This window comes from Haliotis rubra, unplaced genomic scaffold (genome assembly GCF_003918875.1).
Source record: "Haliotis rubra isolate DU_JTF1 unplaced genomic scaffold, ASM391887v1 Scf246, whole genome shotgun sequence".
NCBI classification, from domain to species: domain Eukaryota; kingdom Metazoa; phylum Mollusca; class Gastropoda; order Lepetellida; family Haliotidae; genus Haliotis; species Haliotis rubra.
Window position 1 is genome coordinate 725,001 of NW_025766514.1, and position 11,805 is coordinate 736,805.

The 11,805-nt window shown below is 42.7% G+C and overlaps 1 protein-coding gene across 1 annotated transcript in view; it reads left to right on the plus strand.

Annotated features, from left to right (window-relative positions):
• Positions 1–10,289, plus strand: part of LOC124279093 (vacuolar protein sorting-associated protein 13C-like) — a 139,069-nt gene extending 128,780 nt beyond the window's left edge. The window contains 10 exon segments of the mRNA XM_046714892.1: positions 288–401; positions 740–815; positions 1,837–2,000; positions 3,720–3,801; positions 3,991–4,078; positions 4,521–4,635; positions 5,476–5,570; positions 5,858–5,981; positions 7,091–7,168; positions 7,769–10,289. Of these exon segments, the coding sequence (XP_046570848.1) occupies positions 288–401; positions 740–815; positions 1,837–2,000; positions 3,720–3,801; positions 3,991–4,078; positions 4,521–4,635; positions 5,476–5,570; positions 5,858–5,981; positions 7,091–7,168; positions 7,769–7,813 (981 nt within the window). The 3' untranslated portion in view covers positions 7,814–10,289.
• The last annotated feature ends 1,516 nt before the right edge of the window (positions 10,290–11,805 follow it).

Consider the following 11,805-nt stretch of genomic DNA (forward strand, 5'->3'; position numbering starts at 1 on the left):
TATCTCAGTGGGCTAGCACTATAAAACCAGCTTTTGTCTGGGCTAGTACAAGCAGCTGCACATACACATACACACGTATGTTGTCGTATGAGCAAAATATTCTTAAGTGCGACGTCAAAACCCATTTCACCTGGCCTTCACCTCAAACCTAAAAACATACATTGTACCTATTGTGATCTTATGGAAAAGAATGTACAGATTGTGTTAGCTGACTGTAGATGTAGATGAAGGAAAGATTTAGGTGTTCCCTGATGTGTTGTTGATAGCATGATCCTTGTGTGTGCCAGGCTATCAAGCAGATGTACGTGCTGGTGCTGGGGCTGGACGTGCTAGGCAACCCCTTCGGCCTCCTCCGAGGGCTGTCCGAGGGAGCAGTGGATCTCTTCTATGAACCCTGTCAGGTAAGGCATCTTGTGTATCATATGTTGACCAGACTGAACGTCCAGTGAGCTATGTCCTGACCTGCTTGTCCAGTGTCAGCTTCTCCTCAGACACAACTATAAAGCTGAAACTTCACGTGCCTGTGCCCAACATAGATGACACCTGAATTTGTTCAAGAAATTCAAATATGATTTTCAATTTACTCAAGTGCAGCCAATTTCAGTTTGGTAGAAACAAATGTAAATTGCCTTTTTGTTATATGGAACTTTGTTGTGACATTTAAGAGGCTGTAGAATTTCATCTTGTTTTGTGAAAAGTGGAATGGCATATGTAGTGTGGTGTATATGATGTGTTGCAGGGAGCTATCCAAGGGCCCGAGGAGTTCGCTGAGGGCCTGGCGCTTGGTGTACGCAGTCTGTTCGGACATGCTGTTGGTGAGTCCTTCTGTCTCTACCAGACACGTATTCATGGGAAACATTTCTTTACCATGTCCTTGCATAAGGTGGTTGTACTTCAGATGGAACTGACACTCCGTGGTGTAGTTGTTAGAGCGTCCGCCCGGAGAGTGGAAGGTCGCGGGTTCGATCCCCGACCTCGTCATACCAAAAGACGTTAAAATATGGTACTTGTTGGTCCCTGCCTGGCGCTCGGCATTAATGGGTACAACAAGGACTGGTCGGCTCAGAGTCAGTATAATGTGTCTGAGTAGGGTATTCATGCTTCACTGCGGCATGGTATCTCAGTGAGCTAGCACTATAAAACCAGCTTAAGTCTGGGCTAGTACAAGCAGCCGCACATACACATACACATGCATGCACGTCGTCATATGAGCGAAATATTCTCAAGCACGACGTAAAACCCATTTCACCTCACCTCATGTCCAGCATCATGTTAACCACCAGATGAGTGTGTTGTACTTCATGATTTATTGACTGATTTGTGGGTAAATAATGTCAGCACAATCCTGTCAAGTTCGATAATACCTGGTTCATATTTAGCCTGCGATGGGTCTAATTCAAACTGCCCGTAGCTTATTTGCCGCACGATTCTACAGGCGCCCTAGCCTCTACGATTTTGTCAAACAGCAAAGTTTGCTTAGCTTACTCTCACAGTGGCATCTCGTTCAGTCAACGCACAATTTGTTTAGCTCCAAAAATGCACAGGTAAGATCTCTGCGCGATTTCTGTGCAGCCTCTATGCAGGTTTACCTCGTCCTGTCCCCAAGGAAATTACACGATGTCCATAGATAATGTGAACACAAACGTCGTAGCCCACAGTCACCCGACGATATGTAAAATTGTAGACTACTTTATTGTACGACCCCCGTGGCACATGTGATCCAGGTCTAAGCAGCCACTTGGGTCAGGTTGTTGCTGCAGAGACAGGTGTATCCAGGGATCTTGCTGTGTACAGTGTTGGTGTTTGGAGTTGCTGACGTTGGTGTTGCGTGTGTAGGTGGTGCGGCAGGAGCTGTGTCCCGGATCACAGGGACGCTGGGTAAGGGCGTTGCAGCCCTAACTCTGGATGACGACTACCAGAAGAAGAGGCGAGAGCAGCTCAACAAGCGACCAGCCAATGCCAGGGAGGGCTTTGCTCGTGGAGGGAAGGGCTTAGTTATGGTGAGTGCATTGATGTTACTTTAGATCCTGACAAACACGGGATAATGGTCCATATCTGTTAATGCTGTAATACATCCTCACATTATAAATAACATACTTAAGTAGGAAGCTGAGATGTCCTCAGATCTAGCAGTAGTGACAACTAAAGTACTCTCGGAAATGCTGGAAAAATGCTTTTTAACCTTAATACTTTGATAAAGGTGATAAATGTACTATGTTGTCAATATGTCAACTCTCCTATAGTGTACCTAATTTTTATTTCAATCAATTTAACATTTCCATGCATTTAAAGGGCAGTTTACAGGAGAGAATGTGGTACCAAAACAACAACTCAAGATTTGTTCAGAGTTTAACATGAGAAATCTGAAATAGTCTTTAACTTTATGCTAATAATACAGGTGGTGCAAAAATATAAAATAATGTTTTTCTTAAACAAATAAAAAGTTGAATGTTTGTGTTACTTGACTTAATTATCGTTTCTTCATTGAAGAAAAATTAATATAAATGTTAAGTCTTAATTAGTTTCCCATCATGCATGCACATCTTTATCACAGCGTCCACTATGGCCAATGATTTTCAATCAATTGTTGCAAAGGTTTATAAGTTTTTTTGTGCTTGAGAAAGACGAGGTAAACCTTTCATTAGTTTAGAAAGGGTTTATTACAGAACCTGTAGATCTGTTGGTATGTCTTACCAACAAGTTTACAATATTGTAAACAAATCAGACAAGACAGGGACCGTCTCAAAAGCAAAACTGGGAAGCTATACCAGTGACTTCGTTAAATCTTTTGCCAGTGTTCACAACTGGATTAAATTGACCGAATTACATCCATATTTTTGCAAAGAAATATACTATTGACATGCAAAACATTTATTAAAACGTTGCACATTTCTACAATCAATCAATAAAATAACACAAGTGATGGGATTCTTTCTCATGCACAATAATTTGTATGTTTATTTCAACACACACACACACACACACACACACACACACACACATATATATATATATGTTGTTGGTGTGCAAAATGTGGATATCACATGATCCCTTAATTACATAACCAATACGTATACTATATGTACACATATTCAACATTATGAAGAAAAAAATGTATTGAGATGACCCCTCACCTGAGCTTGTGCTCAGGTGTCAATTTCACCTGTCAATACAGTGCATGCTGATGACATAACACAGGCAGTTAACGTTCCACTACCCCTTATTTTTATAAGTTTTTTATCTTTTCATATGTAAAAACACATTTTAGGGCATGTCTCAAAATTTATTCCCTCGGTCTACATTACAGTCCGATTTGACTCAAAAGCGGACCGATGAATTGCAATCTGACTCGAAAACTAATAAACATAACATACTCAATGAAACGCTGATCATAATCAAAACATCATACCCACTCTGTGAGGGTTTTGCAAGATTTTTGTCCCAAAAATAAAAAAGTTGTTTAACAATCTATCATTAAAATATTGACACAGTTCACTGTTTGTTACGAGGGAGGAGTGCAGAGAAAGGGACAGCCAGGTGTGCGAGAAAGGATGGAGACGGCACAGCACAGGTTAATGAATCAATACCTTTGTCGGCACTTGTGCACGTGCTTCTCTAACACCTGGCTGTCATTTTTCTAGCATTTCCGACAGTACTTTAGGATTTAATGAACTTGGTGTTGGTGTATCTGACATGCTATTCTGTGTGTATCTGTGCAGGGTGTATTTGACGGTGTGACCGGCATTGTCAGGAAACCTCTCGAGGGTGCTCAAGAAGAGGGAGCCAAGGGCTTCTTTAAAGGTAACTACACCATACATTAGATGCAGCATGGACGGTAGGAGACATCAATGTCCGTGCAGTAGAACACAGCTGAGCGATAAGTGTGGCTTAATATAAGAAAATCATTCATTTAGCAGCTAGTATAGAGGCTAGTTAATGGGTTGTGTGAAGACTACAGCTGTGTTGATTAAAGAATATGGCTGTTTGCAGGTATTGGCAAGGGCCTGGTTGGGGTTGTGACAAGACCAACAAGTGGAGTCATTGATTTCGCCAGCAGTTCATTTGAGGGAATCAGAAGGTAATGTACTGGAATGAAAGTGAAATGACACAAGTGTGTAAATATGATAAGGCAGTGTGTTAGTATAAATATAAAGCACGTTAGTTTAAGCTTATATGAAACTCATTTCAGTGTTACAGCAGTGCTCAACCCGTGAAGGTCCGGGTTAGAATGAACCTTCAGTAAACCATGCTTGCCGTAAGAGGCGACTAACGGGATTGGGTGGTCAGGCTCACTGACTTGGTTGACACATGTCTTTGGTTCCCAATTGCCCATGCTGTTGATCACTGGATGGTCTGGTCCAGACTTGATTATTTACAGACCACCGCCATATAGCTGGAATATTGCTGAGTGCGGCGTAAAATTAAACTCACTCACTCACTACAGTAGTACTCAAGTATTTAATGCTTCAGTGGTTATGCCTTTGTTATGAGGTCCACTAATCAGTGCTGTTGGTCTCCAGGATTGCTGAAATGTCTGATGAGGTACGCCGACTTCGCCCACCCCGCCGCTTCCACAGCGACAAGGTGATCCGCCCGTACAACCACCAGGAGGCAGAGGGCTACGCCATCCTGCAGGTACTCACAGCTTGTAATCCTGACACATTGTTGTCATGTTTTCATTCTGTTTGCTCAGATGCTGCTTTTCTTTACAAAGACTAAACGTTTAAACTGTGAACTGGCTGAGTATCAGCCCAACTGGGTGAGTGAGTGAGTTAGACAGAGGCCACTGACTTCCATGTTATACCTACAGTGAAGGTCACAGCTCCAACACTGGGAGGGCTGTACTTCCCCACTCTCCGTCAGTGACGGTCACAGCTCCAACACTGGGAGGGCTGTACTTCCCCACTCTCCGTCAGTGAAGGTCACAGCTCCAACACTGGGAGGGAGGGCTGTCCCACTCTACTTCCCCTCCGCCAGTGACGGTCACAGCTCCAACACTGGGAGGGCAGTACTTCCCCACTCTCCGTCAGTGAAGGTCACAGCTCCAACACTGGGAGGGCTGTACTTCCCCACTCTCCGTCAGTGACGGTCACAGCTCCAACACTGGGAGGGCTGTACTTCCCCACTCTCCGTCAGTGACGGTCACAGCTCCAACACTGGGAGGGCTGTACTTCCCCACTCTCCGTCAGTGACGGTCACAGCTCCAACACTGGGAGGGCAGTACTTCCCCAGTCTCCGTCAGTGCTGATCTGGTCACTTGTTTATGAGAGCATCTGGAATCTTCCCATCGGTGCTGATCTAATCAGTTAACATGTATATCAATTATTGATTTTCTTGTGAAGAAGGAACCTTCCTGACTGTCTGTCTTTGAGAATTAAATACGCACACATCACTGATAATGGACAAATCTGGTGATTTTGACTGTGGTTATTTTTCACGATATGATCACTAATGCCATGGTTCTTTGTGTTTCAGGAAACCGAGAAGGGGAAATATGCTGCCGCAGACGAGTACATGGCCCACGTCGTCATCAGTAAAGATGGGAAGCTTGTGTTCCTGGTACTGGACAAGTAAGTGGTTACTTGGAGCATCGCTGTTTCCGCTACTGACAGGTGTAATGACGCTACTGCTTGTTGTAATGGTTGTTTTCATTGCTATCTCAGCTACTGACAGATGTCTGCTTGTTGTAATGATTGCTTTTGTTGCTGTTATTTTAAATGGTATCTAAATAGTTGAGTAAAGGTTCAGACAAATTAAAAAATTCTTGCCTGTTTTTATGGTTTACATTTCTAAATTATTCATGAGAAGACTAGAGCTGAATTTAGCAAGTTACGGATCCTTGTCTGTGTGTTTGTAGGCGAATTCTACTTGCTAAGAGAGGTGAGATCTTCGGTTCCTGGGACTGTGAATGGACGTACACATGGCCTGATCTGAAGGAGGGGCCCAAGAAGACTGCACGAGGCATCGATATCATCCTGAAGGTGGGTGTACATCACTGGTTTTAGTGGACAGCAGCTTCTTATAACCTGACATGAGATCTTTGTGTTTTAAACCAGAATTCTGTCTTGTTTCATCTGTTTGATGTTGAACATTCATCTGTGGGAGGCTACACAAGGGTCTATTACGCCTTCATCAACTAAGAAAACAAGTCATTCAGTCATTCTCGTCATTTGTCAGTCAGATGCCTGTGTAACCTGCATGGTGGCAACACAGCTGTACTTATTGTTCCAGGTAACAGGACAAGGGATATCTATATGTCCCTCTAGCTTCTGACCAAAGTTCATAACATATATCTGACATCATATGCTATAACAGAGAACAGGAATATGTTGTGGTGAGAGTCTCATGTCATATTTGTGGTTGAGAAACTGAGATCTATGCCTAAGATGTGTGGGATAGATTGTAGACTGAGATCTATGGTATAGATTGAAGACTGAGATCCATTGTATAGATTGTAGACTGAGATCTATGGTATAGATTGTAGACTGAGATCTATGGTATAGATTAGGAGACTGAGATCTATGGTATAGTAGGGAGACTGAGATCTGTGGTATAGATGGGACACTGAGATCTATGGTATAGATAGGGAGACTGAGATCTGTGGTATAGATGGGAGACTGAGATCTGTGGTATAGATGGGAGACTGAGATCTGTGGTATAGATGGGAGACTGAGATCTATGGTATAGATGGGAGACTGAGATCTATGGTATAGATGGGAGACTGAGATCTGTGGTATAGATGGGAGACTGAGATCTATGGTATAGATGGGAGACTGAGATCTATGGTATAGATAGGAGACTGAGATCTATGGTATAGATGGGAGACTGAGATCTATGGTATAGATGGGAGACTGAGATCTATGGTATAGATAGGAGACTGAGATCCATGGTATAGATTGTAGACAGATCTGTGGTATAGATAGGACACTGAGATCTTTGGTATAGATGGGAGACTGAGATCTGTGGTATAGATGGGACACTGAGATCTGTGGTATAGATGGGACACTGAGATCTATGGGGAGACTGAGATCTGTGGTATAGATGTATATATAGAGTTACGGGTATGTTATGTGTGTTTGTTTATTTGTAGGAAAAGGAGAAGAAGAAGTTTTTCGGCAGCAGTTCCTCCAAGAAGGAAGTGCCTATTGCTGACCCTGCCACTGTTGAGGTAACTTAAGGGGGTTAACAGTGATCACAGGGAAGCTGTAAACTATGTACATCCAGAAGGGAATGTTGGTGAGGTGTCTATCTAACACCGTAGGAACAATACATTGTGTATTATTACTTCACTCGGTAGGAAGGGGCGGTGGGGTAGCCTAATGCTCAAAGCGTTCGCTCATCACGTCGAAGGCCCTGGTCGAAGGCCCATTTCTGGTGTTCCCTGCTGTGATATTGCTGGAATATTGCTAAAAGCGGCAAAAAACTCACTCACTCGTTTCAGCGGTTTCACTATGAAATATGGCATCACATCCTACCTACAAATTCAAATCTGAATGAAAGTGATGTATGGAAAGTGACTTGATCACGCCAACATTTACCCCCCTCTACCACAAGTATGTAATATGTGCAACTGGGAAATGAACATGCAACAGAATTAAAAGGTTAAAAGCATAAGTAAAGGATTACAAGTAACATACAACCAGTCTCATGTCACGAGTGAACTTCAAACTAAACAAGGTCTGCCTGACTCAGGTATGTGTTGCCTGGTCACTGTTGCCTAGGTTACTGTGTCCAGATGATGCTGATGGATTCATTGTTTGTGTTCCAGCGAATCATCACAAAGATTGAAGAGGCTATGGCCAGATTCAAGTAATGGACATTGGAGCCCTCCTGCCTCCAGGTCGGGTACATCCAGGCTGGCCAGGCGGCCATTACACTCATCAATGTCTTCATCAAGTGCTGACTGACCTCTGTGTCTGGAAGGTTGTGTCTACGTATCCATGACAACAGGGACGGAGATGATCATGTGAAATCCATGTGATGAAACAAAAATAGGAAGAATTGACGTCTTCATGGTTTGGTCCCACTTTGATTACAGAATATATATATATATATATATATATCAATAAATTATACTGACACATCAGGGTAATGCTAATCCCTAGTGCTATCTAGTTCTGCTGAGTCGTGCTAATTACCCCTTGTTTGAGCCAGCCTAGCTTGTCGGCCCCATCCTCCTGTTGTAATGGGATATCAGTGAAGGTTATGGAAGCCTAGCTTGTCTGCCCCATCCTCCTGTTGTAATGGGATATCAGTGAAGGTTATGGAAGCCAGGAATGTTTCAGTTGGTGGTTGTTTCTGACTTCAGCAGTCAGGGAGTCAGACTGCTAGCCATTGTTCAGTTGCAGTGTTAGGGACACACGCTAGCATGTGTTGTAGAATATTCCTGTGGTAACCCCGACAGTGCCCAGTGTTAGGTGGACAACTTGCACATCAACTGACGTTGCCTGTCTTTTTAACTTACAACACTGTTAAATAATATAATGTATATTGCATTGATTGAATGTAGTGGACATGATTCAATAGTTGATATCATATACCTGTGTTATTGCCTTATATAACCACCCCAGCAATAGCGTGTTGTGCTGTATCTCCCTGTGTTCTGCTTCACCGATGGTGCTATTTGTTTGCTTGTCTCCGTTCTAGTCTGTACCAGGGTCACATACTGTCATATCTCCATACCAACTCTGCTGTCATTTATTCCGCGGTTTATTGTGTGACAAGCAGTTTCAGGCATGTATCAAATATATGTTCTTCTATTTGGGGTGTTAATAATTTAGTAAATATTTGTACATGAGTGATAATGTACACAAAATATTATATGGCCATGTTAATGATTTTGCTGATATTTGTCAATATGCAAGCTGCTGAACACTGGCTGGCCTGGGAACCAGTGTGAGGTTCCATGTTCCACCCAATTGTTCCACCATCAGTATTTCCGAGGGTATCTGGGAGCCTTGATAGGCTGGCTGTAGCAGCCTGATTCACCAGTGTTGTGGGGGGGTAGGTCACAGCTCGGTTCTGGGAGAGCCTGCACCAAGTGTAGCTATGCAGACCAAGCAGTGCCCAGACTGTTGTGTGTGTGTGTGTGTGTCGTCTTCTACTCTCTGTATTCGTGGCAGGGTATTAGCTGAAGAACATCCAAACACTGTCTATACACTGTGATGTTATTTAATTTCTTTTGATATAATCCAAGTTTTATGACTTTTGTTGTACGATTCTGTATATTTTAGTGTAACTGGTTTCTGGAGTTTTATTTTCCTTTGTTGTGATTTTATAGTTCGATGCTTTTGAAGGCAGCATATTTCCAGACACTGTGTGAGGCCCCTGCTTGTGTGTGACATGGTAGGCTCCTGTTCCAGTCTGTATTTCAGCTACAGGAGACAGTGGTACAGCTGCATGTTTCTCCAAGCCTGTCATATACTCGATACAAGTATTATTTTTTGTTTTGAAAGATTATTTTATGGGTAAGGTTCAATATCATAATGCAACAATATGCTTCCAATTTGCAGACATGGGATAGTTCTTGTTTCTAAAATGGATGATGAAATGCCAATCTGCTATGCTTTCTGAAATTGTTTTTTTCCCTCCTTTTATTTGTTGTTTTATTTTATAGGCTTTAATGGTTTCCAGTTTTAAATGTGTGGGGAGGATGCTTCCTTTAGGCAAAAGCTTACCTTGTGTCAGTTGATCTCATTTCTAGCTGTCACAAATATGGACCCAGCTCGTCCCCTTCATGTGAATGTTCATTTCCTTACCTCTCTGTGGCTTCCCAGGGAGTAAGCCCGTTTTAGTCTAGTCAAGGTATTTACCACGTCAGCGTCTGCTGCCTGCAGCATGCCTTAAAGTTCAACTTAAGATTGCATATTTCTTCATATCGCCTAAAGGGATTTCTGAGTAATACCTTGTCTTTCAACTTTCCTGTAAACTTTTCTATTTTTTCTATGTGTAGTAACTTACAAATGAGTGTGAGCTTGTATTGCGTGTTGCCCCGAACACAGTTGGCTCCATAGTGCTGTCTGCTGCAGCACTAGCCCTGTGGCTCTGTTCGGGCAACATCATAGTCTGTACTAACTTGCTGTATTATGTGAAGCATCTTACTGTAGAGTAGGCGGCTGTGTGGGGACAGGGAGACACCTGGTGGCGGTGGCTGTAGTGGACTGTAGTAGACGCTTGGGAGACAACCCATGGTGTCATCACACACACCTGACCGTGCAATGTGTAGTAGGTAGTAGAATGAATGTATTTTAATTGATGCCAGCCATTTTGAATAAAACTGTAAAATGTGATGTTGTTTCGTTTTGTAGATCTATATTACAAGGGGAACATGGCTAGGAGCATGTATGATACAGGTGTCAGAAACATGTTTCACTGTCTTAACGTCTAACGAGTTACAGCACCTGTAAGATTGTAAGAAAACTGTAAGGAACATGAACTCCTACACAGACACTGGAAACAGTGTAACACAAGAGTGAACAATAACATGCATACTACCACTGAACACACAAACCTGCATTGTTACAGTGCCACACCGAACACAAACCTGCATTGTTTCAGTGCCACACCGAACACAAACCTGGATTGTTTCAGTGCCACAAAGAACACACAAACCTGTATTGCATTAGTGCCTCAAGGAACACACAAACTGTCATTGTTTCATTGTTACAAGGAACACACAAACTGTCATTGTTTCATTGTTACAAGGAACACAAACCTGAATTGTTTCAGTGCCTCAAGGAACACAAACCTGCATTGTTTCATTTTTGCAAGGAGCACACAAACCTGCATTGTTTCAACACCACAAGGAACACAAACCTGTATTGTTACAATACCACTAGGGGCGGTGGGGTAGCCTAATGGTTAAAGCTTTGGCTCGTCACGCCGAAGACCCGGGTTCGAATCCCCACATGGGTACAATGAGTGAAGCCCATTTCTGGTGTCCCCCGCCGTGATGTTGCTGGAATATTGCTAAAAGCGGCGTAAAACCAAACTCAGTCAGTACAATACCACTAAGAACTCACAAACCTGCATTGTTTCAACACCACAAGGAACAGAAACCTGCATTGTTTCAGCACCACAAGGAACACAAACCTGTAATGTTTCAGCACCACAAGGAACACAAACCTGTAATGTTACAATACCACAAGGAATTCACAAACCTGCATTGTTTCAGCACCACAAGGAAGTCACAAACCTGTATTGTTACAATACCACTAAGAACTCACAAACCTGCATTGTTTCAGCACCACAAGGAACACAAACCTGTATTGTTACAATACCACAAGGAAGTCACAAACCTGCATTGTTTCAGCACCACAAGGAACACAAACCTGCATTGTTTCGGCACCACAAGGAACACAAACCTGTAATGTTACAATACCACAAGGAACTCACAAACCTGCATTGTTTCAACACCACAAGGAACACAAACCTGCATTGTTTCAGCACCACAAGGAACACAAACCTGTATTGTTACAATACCACTAAGAACTCACAAACCTGCATTGTTTCAGCACCACAAGGAACACAAACCTGCATTGTTTCAGCACCACAAGGAACACAAACCTGTAATGTTACAATACCACAAGGAACTCACAAACCTGCATTGTTTCAACACCACAAGGAACACAAACCTGCATTGTTTCAGCACCACAGGGAACACAAACCTGTATTTTTACAATACCACTAAGAACTCACAAACCTGCATTGTTTCAACACCACAAGGAACACAAACCTGCATTGTTTCAGCACCACAAGGAACAGAAACCTGTATTGTTACAATACCACTAAGAACTCACAAAGCTG